This window comes from Limulus polyphemus, unplaced genomic scaffold (genome assembly GCF_000517525.1).
Source record: "Limulus polyphemus unplaced genomic scaffold, Limulus_polyphemus-2.1.2 Scaffold5019, whole genome shotgun sequence".
Taxonomy (NCBI): domain Eukaryota; kingdom Metazoa; phylum Arthropoda; class Merostomata; order Xiphosura; family Limulidae; genus Limulus; species Limulus polyphemus.
In genome coordinates this window covers 20,945-40,794 of record NW_013670629.1, presented here as the reverse complement: position 1 = coordinate 40,794, position 19,850 = coordinate 20,945, and the positions used below count along the sequence as shown (strand labels likewise).

Genomic DNA, 19,850 nt, shown 5'->3' with positions numbered 1-19,850 from the left:
TAATTAGTACTAACTAAAATAAAAATAAAAAAAAAAGGTTTTTACTTTAGTTTTTACCAATAGTATTTAAAATACAAACTAGGTTAAGAACCAAAGTATAATAAAGAAAAATAAACAAAAAACTATAACAATAAAAGTTTATTTTTAGTTTTAAAAACAAAAGTTTATGTGGAGTTCCTGGAATGCCAGAAGACATAGAATCTCTTTAGATATCTATAAACAAGCCATTTATCAATGAGTGAGAAATGCATAGAGTTTGCACTTGGAATGAATATTAAGTTGTTTTTAATTTGATTGAATTTAATGAACTTTAGATATGATGGCAAAGGTTGACTTCTAGACAGAGTTTCTTTTTGACGAGTGATTTGTTAGTTTGGAAAATAGTCATTATTAGAAAGCTGTTACACTATTCTGTACTTTGTTTCTAGGTAGCATTATCAATACAACAAACAAAATTAATTTTCACTGTGGAGGAAAAACCTCATTTAAATAGCTGTGTTGGTGTAAATTAATCATAGGGTTAGAGATATGAATTCAAGAGTTGTGATGCTATTTTCAATACTTTTATTAGTTTATCTGATTTAAAGAGCAGTAATTGCATGCAGCTTCTTGCTACAAATCAATTATGGTAAGACTGCTGCCACATGGAAGATGTTGACACATGATCAGGTATTATTTTGTTTCTTAAACATAACCTGTTAAAGTTTCAACACTTAAAGCTTTAGCCGATAGTCTTGCTTACAATAACAAATATTGGTAATAATGTCAACAAACCACTTAGTTGTATCAAAAACCACTGACTAAGTTGAAATGATAAAACGTTTACTAGACATTTTGGTGTTATAAAAGATATTTGTAACATTGGTGTTTATAGCATTTAGTATGTTGAAAATCTGGTATAGGTACAAAAAAAATGGAGAAAAAAAATGAATAGCTAGGATGCACACTGTATTTAACCCTTTGACGTCCGAGCATTGCATGCTACTTTGAAATCGTAGTATTCTGAATGTATTTAGTCCTTAGTCCCAAAACTTTGAACACATTTTAGACATATGCTTTAAAAGTTACAATTTTAATTTGTATCTGTTTTATTCAGTTTGAAATGTACTTGAAATTACAGTAATATTCATAAGAAGAAAAAAGGATTATATTTTGTGTGCTAGGGAATGATTTCAAGATACTCAATCCATATTGTTTTCACTGTCTTTTTAGTAAATTTTATCTTGGTATATTGGTAACTTGGACAGATTTTTATCCTTTAAATCACCAATAAAGATGTTTTTTTTTAAATTTAGTTTGGTGGGTTAAAAGAAATAGTTAAAGAAAAATCATAATGGTAACTTTTTTTTTAAGCTATACGGTTATAATGTAAAGGGAAACTCGTAACCAGAGAGTAATTTTTTTCTGTAAAACTTAATATCCTTGCATCAAAGAAGGAAGGAAATAACAAGTTAAGCAACTTACATTATATAATAAATTATGTATACATTGGAAAGTACATGAAAAAATAGTCATTTATTTTTGAATGTGTAACTAATTATTTTGCTGATTTCAGATAAACATGTTTTGAGACAGGGATAAAAATCTGCTGACTTAGATTCTGAAGAATTTTAATTTTAATCTTTTTCCCAAATTATTAATTTGTTGTCTCCAAATGGCAAGTCATGTATAGTTCTTATGAAATGAAATAAATATGTCTAGTAATATTTTTGTGAAATTCAGAAATATAAGGAAAACACTAGAAATTTGAAGAAAGTTAATGTGATGGTGAATAAAAAGGATGAGTTCACTCTTGTCATATCTTGTTTCACCTTTGAGTGTATAAGATAGATGATTTTATGGAATTAGATTTCTCATTGGAATCAACTTTGTTTGTTAAGCATGCATTTAGTGAGATTTTTATCTTACATAATTTTTAAGTATAGTTAAAATCATGGTAATGTCAAAGTAGTGCAACTTCTCCATTGCTTTTTTATCTCTGGGGTTAAAATAAGTTATTAAAATTGTACAATTTTTTTATCAGTTTTTAGTAGTTATTTAACCATTTCTAGCTTATTTGAGGTATGGCTTATTTTGTAGTGTAATTCCTTGTTTTAGTATATCTGATTCTGTAGTTAATTTCTGCCTTTATTTTCAATGCTATTTTTAGTTTGTACTTAGGGCTAGGAACAACCTAGCAGGTAGTTTGGTGGAATATGAATCCAAAGGTCTGGGATTCATGCTGTGTTGCCACAAGTTTGTGCTCTGCACTTTGGTGCTATGGATGCATTATGAGAGCTTCTTTTAAGTCTCACTATTTGATAAGTTTAGCTCTAGAATTGGTAGTAGATGATGTTGACTAGTTGCCTTCCTTCTAGTCTGTAATTCAAAATTAGGGACAGTTAGCACAGAAAAGCCATTGTTGCTCTTTTTTTAAATATCTGAAACAAACATTCATATTAAATCCAAATTTAAGAAAAAGAATGAAACTTTAGTTTTACATGTAAATGATAGTAGTTGAACACTTCCAATAAGGTACTCTCCCTCTTCTCACAAGATTAGCTTTTCTCATTTTGTGTTGCCTTCTGTATGTGAAAGTTTTCATAAATGCATGCCACAAGCCTTCATCTTCATTCTGTTGGAATCAAAGTTCCAACACATCTCTCATGCAAATCATCACGAGTCATCTCTCCACCAATAGGAGAGTACTACTATCATGTGACGTATGTGACTCCCTCTATGCGCCACTACCAAACTATCACTTCTCATTTGGCAATTGTCAAGCCAGACGTTCTTTTTTTTTTTTACATTGTTCAGTTACCTTGAAGTGGTTTATTTTTTATATTTTTCTTCATTTATTTACTACACTTCATAGTTGTGGAGTTAATATTTCAATAAAGCATTACTTTCTTGTGTTTCACTCTTATGAATTCCAAAGTTACAGTCACCACTGCAGATATTTACCAGCATCTGATGCCATATTTTCAGCCATGGGCACAGGTGACCCATCATGGGATATATCGTTGCTCATTCACAGGAAGATTCAGCGGTATATGAGCCAACCTCTCTCACCTACTTCTGCCCCACTTCCTCCTGAGCCTTTCGAGCCTGAAGACGATTTTGTTCAGTTCCCCCATCCTGGAGTTTGCCGCTCCTTCCCGTTCACTACCTAATGATTCAACTCATCTGTCATTGGTCTTTTCAGACTTTATTTCTTAGATATGTGATGTTTTGTCTCTTATACTTGTTTCCTATGGCCTTAGACATTCCCTCATACATGAAACAATTTCCAGACCCTATTTAGTCTTCCCCAACCCCCAATATTAGGGCTTATGCAGAACAATTTGCTTCTCGACTGGGGGAGGGCGTCAGTATGCCTTGTTCCTCCACGGACTTTGGATCAGTCCATCCTTGCTTATCATTGGGTAGACTTTCCCTTTCTCAACCAACAGTTGTTGGGGTCAGTTCTACCTGTATGGGGAGGTGAACCCAGATTACCCTGTCTAACTTACCCGAGCCCAATTTTATCGCCTCTGTCTCACTCTCATGACCAAATTAAGGTACCTTTCTTTCCTTCACCTTCTGTCAGAGGCTCTTTACAAAAACCCTGAGGGGTTTTCTGCTGAAATACTCTCCATTCTTACTTCTACGTTGGCTCATCTGTTGTTTTCAGCTCTTGTCCTTCAACTTGGTTTGTTTGTTGTTGGGATCTCTTGGGCCGTGATGCAGTTTTGATGAGGACTTGTCTCCAGGCTCCTTATTTGAAGGACCTTCATGACCCCTCTCATACCCCTGGGCAGGGCCCATATATGATTTCTTCATGATCAATGGAACCTCATCTGGGATCCCTTTGATACTTCTATATCCCTTCCCTCATCCCTTGTAGATGATCTCTATTGGTGGATGAACAGGGTGTCCCACTTCCTCCTCCGTGGCCAGATTTGCATCTTCATGGATGCATCCCTTCAGGGCAGGGGTGCCTGGGTGGATCACCAGGAGGTTTTGGGTCACTGGTATGTGGAAGAGAGTTCTCTTCACATCAGTGTTATCGAACTCCTAGCTGTTCACCAGGCTCTGGGTAATTTTTTTTTCTCTTGTCAGCCACTGGCTGATTATGATCCATTCCAACAATTCTACCATGGTAGCTTATATCAATCACCAGGTCCATATCCCTGCATCCTGCCATTTTCCAGTGGCTCTGTCTGCATCTGGGTATGCCCCATATTGATGCCTTTGGCACTGCCCTCAATCACAAATTACCTTGGTTTGGTCCCCAGGATTGGCCTCATCTGTTCCTTTATGTTTACCTTCCCATCTGTTTACTTCATTGTATGGTCTCCCCCATCCATGTATGGTCCTTCTGATTGTTCCTTATTGGCCTGTTCAACCTTGATTTCCATCGATTGCTCCAACTGCAGGTGGTGTCTCCTCTTCCCTTTCGTCTCAACCTGCTTCATGTATCCCAGTCACTGGCATTCCATCCCCTGTCGTCTGTCCTTCGTCTTCACGCCTAGCTTTTGTCAGGTAATTTGGTGAGGAGTTTCAGTTTTTCTCACAGAGTAGCTTCACATTTGACCTGTTCCATTTGCCCTTCTTCTTTGGTTGTCTATCAACACAACTGGAGTGTTTTCTCACCCAATGGTTGTCTGTATCTCCAAGTTTTTCGTGGCTCTTTGAGAGGGGTTCTTCAGTCCCCTCTATTTCAGGTGGCATTATCCCATACATTCCATTTTCCCATTTCAGCAGGGTCTTTGCTTCCACTGTCCTTTCCATGTTGATCCATCGAGGCATCCGTCGCTTCTGGACTGGAACCTGACCAGGTATTCTGTCTTTACTTGGATGGGTTCCACTTAGGTGGCTATAACCATTCGCAGACATCTTGCTATCAAATCCACACTGTAAGCCATGTTCATTCTTGTATGTTTTCCATGGAGATGGGATGTTTCACAATAGTGTAAATTCCTCGTGATAACTGCATCATAATATGCCTGTCCCGGACCATACCACCCATGGATATAGCAGAAAGGGATTGCTGTCCATCCCTGCCATTCAATGATTGAATAAATCGGTGTGTACCGCTTTTCAGAATATGGTTTTGTGATCACCCATTGCACTGTCTTAAGTGTTGCAGTCCCTCCAGACTTTCTACTGCCCTTTTTACCTCCTTTCTTCCAGTGGAGTACGGGAGTCCTTACCATTTACCAGTTTTAATGGGTCGACAAAGATGGCTACAACCATTCAGTTCAGAATAGGGTGGTGGTGTTCTGCTGGTGTAGAAGGATTTACAAGATCTGGATGAGTAACTCTGGTGTAGAAGGATTTACAAGATCTGGATGAGTAACTATTTCCTAGAGTTAAGATGCCCAAATGCTCTGATTGGTTGCGCTCCTCCTACTTTTGTGTGGATGTTGGTACCCAGCGAGTGAGGTTTTGGAGATTGAGTGAATAAGTCCTAACACAGGTTTTGGGTTGTCCATCTTTTCCTCTCGACTTGTCTTCTGTGTTGTGGGTCACAGACGGTCTATGTGGCCTGTTTCCGCTACTGTCCTTGGTTTTCCCTTGTTGAATGATGAGGTTGTTACCAATCTGGGGTTGTTTTGAGCTGGTTTGATGGTTGCTGGGGTTGAGTGCATGCAATGGACTTCCCTCGGATTCTGGATGGCACATTCCTAGATCCCTGGTATTAGGCTACCCTGCAAGTTCCTGGAGTCTTGACTCTGGAACTTGAGGTGAAGACAGTATGATCCTTATTCCACCCTCATGAGGATGTCTCTACTGAGTGAGTAAGATTTTGAATGTAGTTGACTTACTGAGTATGATCCGTCATGCCATAGCCACTCTACACCATGGGACACTTTCCATCGTGGGATTGAGTGATTCTGATTTCTGTTTAAGATCACATTGCTAAACTACACTCTCCCACGTGGATGTGCTTCCTTTAATGTTCCACCATGTCTGGTCCTCCTGATCATATCAATGTTCCTGGTGAAGAGATACCTACCAATCTGCTTGTGGGTCAATGACTTTGTTGGTTTCAGGACCCATAAAAAGGTACAAGTCATACAAAAAATATATAATTATTGCAATTAATCCCACTAATTACTACTGAGGTTCCCAATATATTTTACACAAAACATGAAATATTTCAACCAATTATTTTAACTAGTTCTTTACACTGAGGGATGCAACAGGCAGAAATATATAATTATACAATATGGTGTAATATATGGACCCCACCAAAAGTGAAAGGTATGAAAACAAATTTTGAGGGTTAACACTATTCATTAGTTTCAGTGTTTCTGAAAGCTCATGAGAAACTTCTTTCTTAAGCAGCAGTTTCAATTTTTTGTTTTTCTATACAGGCAGAAGTTAAACAGCTATTATTCAGTTTTTTACATTTTTGTGACATTTTTCAGTGTATCAGTTTAAACGCTCATGAACAATTCTACTGTGAATGAACAATTTCCCTGTTCTTTTGATGTCATCTCTTAATGCTGTTCATGTAAGACTTTTTGATTGTTTATGACAGTTTTGGCTATTGATTAACAGATTTCACTTTCATCTGTATACACAATAAGATATATGATGGCATGTAAAAGTTGATGAGATTATATGTATTTGGAGAGAGAGCGAGTCCCATTGTAATTCTAAAAATGAAGTTTAATATATAGCACTATACCTTTAGACAGGAGTGCTATTTCAAATTTCAGTGTGCAGTGAGGCAACTTTTAAGTGAGATTAGATTTTTTTTTTGGTTAAGAAATTAAACAGTTTATTATGGGAGAATTTTGTGTGATTATTTTCTATATTTTTTAAAAATCGTATTAAAACACAGTTAAAAAACAAGACAACCAGGAAATTTGGCTTTAATGTTTTTTAAATTTCTTGTCTTTGAAAAGTAAGGTAGCCTTAGGTTTGAGACCAATACAGTAATGTTGGTAATAAGAATAAATTCCACAGGATGTTATTATATCTTTATATTTTTATGCTGGCTGTAGGGCACCAAGCATTCATATTGTAAGAATATCAGCTGATTGTTGAGAGTTTACTTATGTTAAGGCTTTTATGCAGTACATAAACGAAGTATTACAAAATGGGCCTGGTGCTGCTTGGGCTTTAAACTATATGGAAATAACAGAATAAAGAAAAAAATGTAATAATGATTATTTATGTAAAATGAAATGTCATGAAATAGTTAATAGTTTACATTTTATCTTAAAATATTTAACACAAAGGGTTAAACTTCATTCCCCAAATGCTTTCTTACTGATTGTAAATGTTTTCAGCAGTATGACAAGTACAACTAAATCTTAAGCTTTTTTTTCTTTACATACTGTGGAAGACTGGTTGATGCAGTTTTCATTCATCTTGGCAAAATAATTTTTAAAGCTTAACACTAATCTGTCTTTGAAGCTTAGTAAGAGTAGAATAATTTGCCAAGTTATCACACATGTAGTTTAGTTTATAATAATTTTGAACACAGTTAACTTGCCACATGGAAGATAGAAAATCATGTCTCATCAGTCAGTTCTTCTACCTTCTGCAGTCTCTTAGTCATGCTCGCAAGCTAGTCAGGATCACTCGCAAACTTGCTCCTGAGGCAGAGTGCTGTGAATTGTTGATGATTATGGAATTTGTAGGAACATTTTGGGAAATTGTTAAATGAAAGTGGCTGTACAGACTACACTTTTTGAATATATTTTATGTTCCTAAATTTGAAAAGTTGAATGAAACAATGCGGGGCTGCTCTTTGCCTCTCTCCTAAATGCCACCCATATATCTAGAGTGACAGTGAGATTGTATTATCCATGAACATTAAGAACAGGATGTGCCAGAACAGAAAACATTATTCTGGAAATGTCACCTTTTTCTGTACAATCCAGAAATTTTTGTAATTCTGACTAAGAAGAGAAACATTGTTTATGCCTGAGAATTTTTTTGTCTTGCTTCTAAAATTGGAAGAATAATATATTTTACAATTCAGATGAATTTTATGGCTGAGCTTGAAATCTGGTAAGGCTATTTTGTCCCAGTCTAGAAGACTTCACACATCAACAGTATCATATTTTCATTTTTAAAGCATATTTTTTATAAACCATCAGAGTCATCCTCCCTAATTAGAAGTTTTTTGATACTCATTTGTTTAAAAAAATATTAAAACTGGTAAAAACAAATGTTTTGGCTAAAACATGAAAAATCAAATCATTCAATTGAATTTCTCATTACAGCAACATCAACTCCACATATTAGAACCAAATAAATAAGGTATGTGCGATTAAATCCCTATGTGTCTTGAAGAACTGACATGTAAGTAACCTTACTGGAAGGCTGAGAAATATTGTTTTGAAAACTTTTTTTTTCCAAATTTCAAGAACATTTACAAATTTGAAAAAAATATTTCTATGAAATATAACTGGGAGTTTATATTTAATAGAAAACTAAGTATATGCCTTTTATGTGGCTCAGAATGTTAATACTACTTTCTTTTTTTACCCTAAGTTTATCTTATGTTCTGTATATGTTAAAATAATAAAAGTAAGTTCAACTAAAACAAGAAAACTCAAACCTTCATTAGTGTAAAACAATTTTTGATAGAAATAAGCAAAAATCTATATGTTCAGAAATATGTTAATTACACGTAATTTATTAGTATTGCCTGTATCTTACTGTACTTTTGTTTAATAGAACTATTATAATCAGGCTTAATGTTGGAAGAGCTTGGACTTGGTTTGGTGACAGAAAAAAAGTATAAACTTGTTCAAAATACTTAGAAGTCCAGAGGAAAGATTATTCTGAGAAATGTTAGTTTGTTGATGATACAAGAAACTAACTTGTGCTTTTATTCTCTATATAGTCACTTGTTGCATGCTTTCAACACAGCATTAAGACAGGAAAACTTTTTGTTAATATGTACAATTTGTTTTATAGACTAAGGTTTGTATGTTTTATGATACACGTATGAATTTTTTTGTAACGTGAAAATTATTTTCAGATTTGGACGTCACTGGGTTAAAAAATGAGTTCTGAAATGATTTTATTGCACAGTGTGTAATTTTTCTCTTAGTCATGCTTGCTGTGTAAATTATATATATGTTGAAATATATGAGATATTTTGTTGAATTTCAATTTATGTTTGAGCTAAGGACTTGTAAACAATGTAAAAACTCTTAACTTTTAACTGTTTGGTTTCACAAGAAATGCAATATTTTTGTTGTGTAAAGTGTAACTACTGTAGCATGATTTCTTGAGCTAAATATACTCTACTGGCAGGGGTCAGACCAGTAGTCATGTAATTTTGGTCATGAGGCTGATTTTTTTCAAACTTTCTGCAGGCCAGCCTTGTAAAAATGACTGTGATGGCAGCAGAATGGTTGGTATGTGGTGATGTATTTTTCTGTCTGCAGCACAGCACTTGCTTTCCTCTGTATACTGTACTGTCTTGCTTTCTGGCTTTCAGGTAGCATGTTAACTACAGTTTCTGGTAGCATAGACCAAATGCTTATATGGGACTTACCATAATTGGTAATTTTGTTTTCTTCACATAAATCATCTCACGTAATTCATTCTATTCACTTGAGAAACATACTCGTTTGTGATAGCTATTTTTTTTTTCAGTTTTTCATAGATTTAATTTTTAAATTGGAATATACATTATTTTTTAATTTTGGTTTTTACAGGTGGTTTCCTATTCTGAGATTCACTTCTTATGAACCTTTGAATTAATTTTTTTGTTATTATTATTATTTATGATGTTACTTTAAAGACCCTCAATCTGTTTTTATGTAAAATTGTGAAAATATACAATTAAATACTTAAGAATCTGTTAAAAACATCTACACATTAATAATCTGCACATATGTCATCTCTTGCTGTTGGGTAAATTACTGTGAAAGCAAGATGGTATAGTAATTCATATAAATAGTACTTCAAAATTATGCCTATTCACTCACATTGGAAAAATGTAATGAGCCATAATATTTCCAAAATAATGTAATATGTTTATGCACTAGTTGTAACCAGTTAAAACTTGTGAACAATCATTTTCTGAAAGTTGCACAAAAGTTTTTAGCTGTATTTACAACATTATACAGATATTCAAAGTTTATGCTGTGTTTATGTAACTGTTTGATGATGATAATTTCTTAATTTGCACTATATTTTTGAAGATCAAATGAAACAAACCTAAGTATAGGTATATATAGTTTGTTGAAGTATATCACAACACTCAGAAAACAAATGAATTAATATAAATTTACACAGTTTGTACAAGTGTATTAATGACATTCAGAAAAAATCAGCATGTAGGTATAAATGTAATTTGTTTATACAGGTGTATGGGTGATACTTGGGAAAAAATGAATATGTAGGTATAAATATATGCAGTTTACATACATTTAATACTGATATACACAATTTGTAAAGTGTATTAGTGATACTCAGGGAATTATTTATTTTTTGTTTTAAACAACATTTCATTTAATTCCACTTAGTATTAGGGTATTTGATTCACAATCTATATGTCAAGGATCAAACCCCATCACCAAACATACCTTTTTTTAGCCATAGTAGTGTTATAGTGTGAGCATTGGGATGATGTGGTGGTTAGGGTGCTCGACTTGCAATCTGTGAGTTACAGGCTTAGATCCTCTTGCTGATTATGCTCACCCTTTCAGTCAATTCCACTTTTAGTTGGTAAAGAGTAGTCTAAGAGTTGATGATGGGTGGTGTTGACTCACTGCTTTCCCCCTAGTGTATTACTTCAGAGTTAAGAACAGCTAGTGCAGATAGCTTGCGAGTAGTTTTGCACAGAATTTACAATAACAAGTTATGATGTGGCAGTCAATCCCACTATTGATTAGTAAAGAGTAGTCTAAGAGTTTACGGTAGGTCTGTAGATTATCACTTCAAAATTAGGAATGGCTAGTGCAGATAGCCTTTTATTAGCTTTGTGTGAAACTCCACAAACAAACTCAAATCATTGTGTTTCACTTGTTCTTTACAGAATATTAAATCATCAATTAACACATGATCTTTATATATCTACATGCCTTGATTAAATACAGCTTTTTATATATCTATTGGAACTAATTAAAAATATCAATTGTAAAGCTTGTCAACTGGAAAGTGTAAAGAATTTGTTTGTGTTGTTATAAATTCTATGAGGAACAAATATTTATTAAAATATTTTGATGCAAAAAATAAAAGTTGATATTTCTCATTGATATTAATTTTGTAGTTCTTACTCGTGATTAATAATATGTTGAATTTCTTTTTTTTCTTTCTTTAAACAGTAAGGTTGTTCTATAACTGCCTGGTGGCTGATCTATTTTCTTAATTTTCCTCTTCCAACTTCCTGCTCATTTAAAAACTTGCCTAATGCATGCTTTTATATATATTTGTTTTTTATTGTTTTTAGTTTCTAATGTGATTAAGTATAGATGTACTATACAAGAAAAGTTTTTAACTTCTGTATTAATTATTTGATAAATAATATGGTAGGGTATTAGCATTAATTTGTAATGATATCTATAAAATATTGCAGTTAAATGTTTCTTATTTTCAATATAAATTTCAAAAATGTATTTTTATTTTTAAAAAACAAGTTTCTCACTTTTTGTTATAATTAATGTTAAGTGTTTTGCATTAAATATTATTTGGCATGTATGTTTAGGTAATTATTAGATTTATCATACTATGACTTGTGCGCTGAAAGTTACAATTTAATGAAATATTCAAGTGAATTTTTCTTGCATGACTATTTACTGAGTAATTTTAGGAAAAGTTTTAGTTGATATGAATCTATTACCTCTTTAATTAGTGATAAATATGTTATTTATCTGGCTTTAATTGTAATGAATTTAGTATTTTTCAGATAAAATTAAATAAGTTACTCATTTCAAGATTTGAATATCTGAGAGTAAAATTATTAAGTTTCAACTAACTAGGCAAAATAATTTCAGAAAAATTACAAGGTTGTTGAGGAAAATTTATCTTGTGTAATACACTTAGTTGTTTTATGTTTGATATTTTTAAATTTACATGATAAGCAATGGAAATTTGTTACTTCAATAACAAGATATTTTGTTGAAGTATAAAGAACTTAATATTCTGCATGAAACTAAATGTGTTGCATGTTCATGTTTTGTCTATACGCTTACTGTTTATATTTTTTTTTTATGGTTTTATATTTGTTATTGCACATATTCCATTAACATTTCTTTAACTTTTAATTTGCCTGGAAGTACTTGTAAAACTATTTTTTATTTTGTGTTAGTAAACTTTGAAAATATTGGGTCTCTAATTATTTGAAGCATTAAAATCAATAACTTTAGGGAAGATGCAACTATCACATTTATTAATGTGACTCTTTTTAACACTTCAGTTTAATAATGAAATCAAATTCTAAAAGTGTAGACGTGTTAGGAAAAGTTTCTCTCTGTTTTTTTTACCGGAGTGTTGAGGATTTATCAGTGTTAAAATTATGTGATTGTACAGATTTCCTTTGAGAAGTTCTGTTCATGTTTTTGAAGACTTTACACACTCCTGTATCTGATATTCATTATAAACAATGCTGCATTGAAAGGAAGTAAAAAAAAAATGTGAAAGATACACTTGTAAAGGAAGAACAAGATAGAAGTTAGGATTAGTGAATAATTTATACCACACTGCATGTGAAGTTAACTGCAATTGCATGGTAAGCCTTGTAATTTTCTACTGTTCATTATCTTCTAAATCACAGAAAAAAGAAATTATTCAACTTCCAGTTCTTTTCTGCCTGGTTTCAGTCATCTGTTCTAGTAGCAAAATAAATATTTGATATTTCAAGAAAAACTAATAACATTAATATAAAAAATAAAAAGATAAATATATTTAATTTAATATTATACCTAATAATAAAATCAGATTCCATGTGTAATTATTTGTACTGAAGTCCAACAGAGATTTTTTTTTCCCACGTTAAGTAATGTTTAAACAGCCTCTTCTGTTGACCAATTAGCTTTAAAAGGAAAATCTGATTTTTTTGGTGTGGGAAGTGAAATTTAATTGAAATAAAAAATCTAAATGAAAATTAAATCAAAAGTGATCAGATAATGAAAGTTTGCTTGTAGCACATTATTAATTTTAATTTACACCTGTTACAACTGGGTATGGTTTGATACCATAAATACATAATGAAGAAAAATCTATATCCAATATAATGGTATAATGTTCCAGCGTTTTGGTTAGGGAAAAGTATAAAATTCTAATTTTTTGAATTAATGCTAAATTCTGAAAATCTTATTTTTAATGTTCTAAGATGTTGAAATAAATATCTGCATTGCCCAATGTTCTTCTGAAATTATTCATAAAAAAAGAGTGAAATTTTTTCTTAAGCATACAATTATTTCAGTTTTCCTTGAAATTGGTTTATTACATAATTTTTCTGTCCCAAATCAGAAATGTTACATGATTTTACAATTGGTAGGTTTACAAGAGTATATTAAACCTATTTACCATATCTAATTGTTGAAATGGAATGTGGCATATGAATGCAAGCATTAGCTTTATAAACTTGTTAAAACAATACAAATTTTCTATTTTGTAAAGAAAAGTAAAGCTGCAGTATATTTGAGTACTGTGTACTTTATCTTGTTTTACAGTAAGACCATTGGTGAAAAATGCAGCTAGGTTACTTAACAGAGCAAATGCGCTATAAAAAATAAGCTGTGAAATTGTTCTTTTCAAGCCAAAGAAATTGTATGATTCAACCACGATCTAGTTATATCTCAAAAACCAGAATGCTCTATAAAAGAAAGAGAATTTAGTACTTCCTTTAGGCTAGATATATCAGTCTCGAGTCCCCAGTCATTTAAGTAATTGACCTGTTATGAATATATATATATGTGTGTGGCATAATCTGAGTAGTTATTTTTTTTAATACTATTATTATTATTATCATAATCAATGGGACTACTTATCTCAGGTTTTCTTAGCACATTCAGCCTATTGAGACTTTGTTTAAAAATGTCTTGTTTAAAGTACAGAATGCTAGTTTTAGACTTGGACAAAAAAGCTTTGAACTGGATTTGGTTGGTTCACAAATACATTCATTTTACAAATGATGGTGAACTTGAGAAGTCACCAGTGAAGTTCTACACAGCACATGCTGATGCCTAAGAAATTTTTCCATAAATAATAATAAATACAAAAACTTCAGCATTGCTATGTTGTGTATAATATTTTTGTTCTCATTTTGAAAACAACTAATAAGAGTTTACTACTATTTGTCTACAAATAATAAAATACATTTTAGCTGTGTATTGAACTGCTGCAATTTATCTGTATTTCCTAAATCAAGAAGTGTTTTATGATTGGTTCTAAAGTAAATGTGAAAAACCCAGAGAATTAATATGTATTTGTTTCGTGTTAGGTGACTGAGCCTGTCTTTCTATAGTCACACTAGTCAGTAAATATTAAGGTTCTTGGTAAATGCCAATTAGTCTGTGTCCATGTTAGCCACCTGGATCTGCTGCTTTTGTAATGGCTATGTTCTCTGTCAAGCCACATAAGGCTTATTAGAGTTCCTCACAATATGGATCTTCCAGGTCTGTTCTTCAGGATTTAGTACAAGTCTATTTAATGGTAATAGCACATTGAAATACAACATCTCAATAATACGTTGAAATTGATAGTTTGAAAGCCACTTAACATCCAGGGTTGAAATTCATAATTCTCTGATACTGTTAAACATTGTAGAACCTGATCTTTGCAGCTTTGATCAGGTACAAGGTTGACTATAAACAGAGAAATGAAGTGAGAGATCTTGCAGAAATGAAAATTTCATGATGCAGTTAGGAAAGCGAAGTCACATTTGGTAGACCTATTTAACAACAATTAGAGATATAGCTTCAAATATATCCAGAGATCTATGTTTGCATTTTGTTTGTTAAAATCTATAAAAATAGTTTATGGAAAAATAAATGAAGAGGTAAGTGGACGAGTAAAACTGAAAATGTGCAGTGCATTGTTTATAAGAATTAATGTATTTTTTTTTTTTTTGGTGTTTGTTTTGTTTCAAAACATTTGTTAATGTTGAAAGTAGCATGAAATTACCAGTATTACTGAAATAATGCAGATTATGGCCTTTAGGTGGAAAATGACAAATGTTGCACTAATTATTCTCGCATTTTAGCAAACCCATTTATAGTTGAAATATGTGTAGATTCAAGATAATTTTTCAAAATAATGAGGTCAGAAGATTGGATCTGGTGGTCTATGGCTTGCATCACATTGCCATAAGAAAAAAAATCATACCTTGCACTTTGGTGCTGTGGGTGCATTATACGGATAATAGTCAAATCTCATTAGTTAATTCAAATATTTCAAAAGTTTGTAGTGGATACTGTTGACTGACTGCATTTCTTCTTGTCTGTCAAATTCAGAGACAGCTAGCACAGGTAACCTTTGTGTTACTTTGCACGAATATCTAAAACAAAACTTAGAGCTACATAAATAGAAAGCACATCCAATAATCATGCAACATGACTACAACTGTATGGATATTTTATGTTAAATGAAAAATATTCTTTTAGATCTTTATGAAACTATTTACATACCTTTTTTTAAATTAATTACTTATTTTATTTTGCTGGCCAGTGCACAAGTTCTCAATATAGAACTTTTTAAACTTGTATGCTCTAATTACAGTATAAATCTTCAGAAATTTGGTTAATTATATAGCCTAGATCAGTGGTTCCCAATATTTTTTCCAACTAAAGAGGACCAATTAGTTCTGAGTTCTTGTCTCAGTATAGCAGATGTTGTTAAATACAAATATATTGCCTGTTGAAAGCTCTATGAAGAGCAATGATACATAGTTCACTGAAGCACTTTTATGAAACAACTTGTTTAGATTTGCACAAGAAATGGTTTGGAATATGTGATTATTAGCTTGATTCAGTTCCCATAACTAAAATATATTGTATTTTAGCTATAGGAAAAGTATTTAGCTAGGGTTTTGATGTTCCATATATCCTAAGTAGATTATTGTTCTTGTTGAAGTTAGAAATAATGTGTAGTGTATCATTTCTTAGCTGCCATTAGTTACTTAACATATTATTAATTGATAATGTGTGAGATGATTTATTAAGATTGAAAAAAAATTTTAGTGTGTTTTTTGTTGTGCAGTTCCTGCAGCAAAGGAAAAACCCCCAATCAATGTGGTTGGAGATGTGGGTGGACGAATTGCAATCATGGTGGTGAGTTGTGTAATTGAAATTGTTATGGCTTCTAGATTGTTTGTTTCTTTTAATTATTTGAAAAATGTAATTTTTCTTGTTTTAGTATCTTTGGAAAAATGTAATACAATGTTAAAATACAGTGTAATTTTCTTCCCCCATTGGGAGAGAGGTATTTGGTACAATTCTTTCTTTCTACTTTCCAACAATTACAGTTGTGGTGTGCTGCTCCTTTATTTTATCATAAAACTTGGAGAATATCTTTGTCCAATATGGCAATGCACGTTTTGTTTTTTAATTTTTATCTAGGCCCCAGTTCCAATTTTAGGAGTCAGAGGTCAAAGATTACAGAAACACATTCTAGTCTGCAGTTCCCTTATGTTTCCAACAATCCAAATGAAACTTGACACAAAGATAACTTTCAATATCCTTCACAGAGTAAAGCAAGCAGATTTTGGACTTGCAATTTAACAGGGTCAAAGATAAAAGAAATGGCAATGTATTTAATAAGGAGCTGTGAACCTAAAGACATTGTCTGTATGTGCAAATGTTACACAAGGTTGTTGTTGATAGTGTTTTAATTCACACAATGCATGAAATTGCATATACCACAACAAAGAATAGGTGTTATTTGCCCAAACTTAACCTTTTAAATTTTTTGTCCTTGTAAATAAATATATTTATGCAGAAACTGACTGTTCAATGTATTATAAGGTCACAATTTAGTGTGCTTCAATACATCTTTCTCACAAAGAGGTCTTGATGCTGTGTTAAGTGTCTGTGTGCAGTATATATTTGGTAATTTATGCCCCTTTCCACTTCCTTGAATACCTTTCTTTCTTGAAATCTGATGTATCCTGAGGCTCTAATCAAATAAGGTGGATGAGGGGAGGGGACATATTGCATTATCTGTTTCTCGTACAGATCTTATAAGAGTCATTAGTTTTCATAAGTGAATAAAATTTTACATGTAAACAAATTTAATAAAAACTGTTTTATAAACAACTCGCAGTTAGATGTGTAATGAATAGGCCATATCTTGTTGGTTTAAAACTAGCCTCAGTTATCCAATTGGCAGCCTTTTCTCAGTTACAATACATCATCAGCTCTACTTAATATACTAAAATCAACACTAAGAATCTTATAATTACATACAGATAACACATGTTCTGTAACATAGGAAGAAACCCTGGTCTATTCTGTGTATGTTATTTTATACAAGTGTTTAACCACCTAATAGTAAAACCTATGTATTCCTTGGCACAAACAGGCCATTTAACTTTGTACAATATGAATGACCTCTTCAGTTTTGAAATTTTTTAATCCGTAAAATTAAAACAAGTTAATTTTAAGGGTTGTCTTGAAAATAAATGTTGATTTAATTTTAAGGTATGTGTTACTTATAATTTGAAATTTTTCTTTACATTTTGAATATACTTTTGTCCAATATGGCAAGGCACATTTTGAATTTTTTTAGGCTTTCATTCCAATTTTTAGGGGTCAAAGGTTACGTAAACACATTTTAATTTGCAGTTCCTTTATATTTCCATCAATCCAAATGAAACTTGACACAAAGACACCTTGCAATATTTGTTACAGAATAACAGTGAAATATTATAGTGTGTGCTGCTCCCTTTTTTTTTTTTATCTTGAAACTTGGAGGGCATATTACTGAGGTATGATGACTTGATAGATGATATGGAATTCCTTTTTTTGGCAGCTGAATTGTTGAAAGAGCGTGGGGCTTATAAGATCTATATATTCATTTTACCAATACCAAGAGTTTGTTTAGTAGACTTTGATTTTTAATGAAGGCACATTTCAATTAGTTTGCTTCATAATAAAACTTCTAACTTTTACTGGTGTTTATGGCAATATTAATGTCAGAAAATGTTTTTGGGACTTGGTTGTAATTTCATTAACACACTCAAATGTTTTTATCAAATAAACTTTTTTTTTCAATTAACATAATATTCTATTTTATTAAAAAAAACAATCACTTCAACATTACATACATATAAGAACATACATGGAAGAAACCCTGGTCTATTCTGTGTGTGTGTATATCCTCCATTGTTGCAGAACATACATTATCTGTATGTAATGTTGAGGTTTCTAGTATAGTTTCTAGTTTTTAGTATATTAAGTAGAGCTGATGATGTATGTAATTGTGGATGAGAGAAAATTGGATAACTGAGGTTATCTTTAAATCAACGAGGGTTGATGTAATATTTACACATCAAACTGTAAGTTTTTGTTAATTTGTTTTTTATATTTTTTGATAAGTGATAAATTTTCTGAAATTCAGCCAAGGGGAAATTAATGATTCTTGTAGATATTAAGCATCATGGTTTACAGTCTTAAGCTAAGTAGTGAGCGATCCACGATTACCTCACTACTTTAAGCAACACAAGACTGATTTTTAGTGAAGTCACACTTCTATTAGCTTGCTTTATAAAACTTTGAATTTGTACTTGGGATCATTATTTTGTTCCTGTAAATTTAGATTAAAATATTTTGCCTCACATTTCTGTTTCAAACTGTTAAAACTTTAGGGTCATAAAAAAGAAAATCAAAATGCTGTCATAGTTTTGTCTATAGCAACAATTATTGTTCCTGTATATACTTTCTTAAAATCACAGATTGGAAAAGTGGATATCTTATATGTGGTGCATATATAGACATAGTAAGACAGTAATGAGCCTATTCTATTGAATAACAAATTTCAGCCCTCGGCTTCTGCAGACAAAAAACTATTGAAAAGAAAGAAAACAAAAGGGTCAGAGAATGATGTAGATGATAAAGAGGTTATAGTTATAGGTGATTCCTTGACAAGGCATGTGGATAGGAACATCTGTGGGGTAAATAGGGAGAAAAGAATCAGATTATGCTACCCAGGGGCACGGTCGGAGGATATAACTAATAGAGCAGGAGATATAATAAAGGGGGCTAGCTGAGATGCTGTTTTTGTGGTGCATGTAGAGGCTAATGATGTAGGGAAAGGTAGGTCAGAAAAGCAATCAATAAGTATAAAGGGTTAGTAAAGGCATTTAAAGAAAAAGGCCATTACTTAATTTTGTCAGGGATACTGCCAAGAATTAACTGTGGGGTTGAAATTATAAGTAGGTCACTAGGGCTAAATGCTAGGCTTAGGTTAGTATATAAGGATGAGTAGATTAGCTGGTTGGACTTGTAGGATCAATTTGGTGGAAGAAGGAAACTTTTTGGAATGGATGGTATACATTTAAATAAGATAGAGGCTGGCTTGTTTGCTGCGGCTATTAACTCAGCTGAAAGAAAGTGTTAAACTAGGACTATACATGAGGGCCAGGAAAAATGTAAATCAAAAAGAATAAGAGGCAGAGAAAAATTTAGCATAGGAAATGAGTATAGAAGTAGTTATAAAGATAGGCTTAATTGTTACTATTGTAATGCTAGAAGTATAAGATATAAAATAGATGACTTTAGAGCACTGGTAGGAATGGAGGATTTTAATATAATGGGAATGACTGAAACATGGTTAAATATAGATGATTTTGATGACAGAAATTTCTTTGAAATACTGTATTGAAATAGAGTATTAAAGAGGGGGCTTTATATACAATATACGAGTTACATCCTGTTGAAATTAAGGATATGAAGATAATAGTAACG

At 32.2% G+C, this 19,850-nt stretch overlaps 1 protein-coding gene across 2 annotated transcripts in view; it reads left to right on the top strand.

Annotated features, from left to right (window-relative positions):
- LOC106472009 (phosphoribosyl pyrophosphate synthase-associated protein 2-like) overlaps nt 1–19,850 on the top strand; it is a 50,924-nt gene that overhangs the window by 22,686 nt on the left and 8,388 nt on the right. The window contains exons 8-9 of one of the 2 annotated variants that reach the window (XM_013932637.2): nt 9,312–9,353; nt 16,147–16,217. In XM_013932637.2, the coding sequence (XP_013788091.1) occupies nt 9,312–9,353; nt 16,147–16,217 (113 nt within the window). The remainder of the gene's footprint in view (nt 1–9,311; nt 9,354–16,146; nt 16,218–19,850) is intronic. The other variant, XM_013932638.2, reaches the window with a different exon arrangement.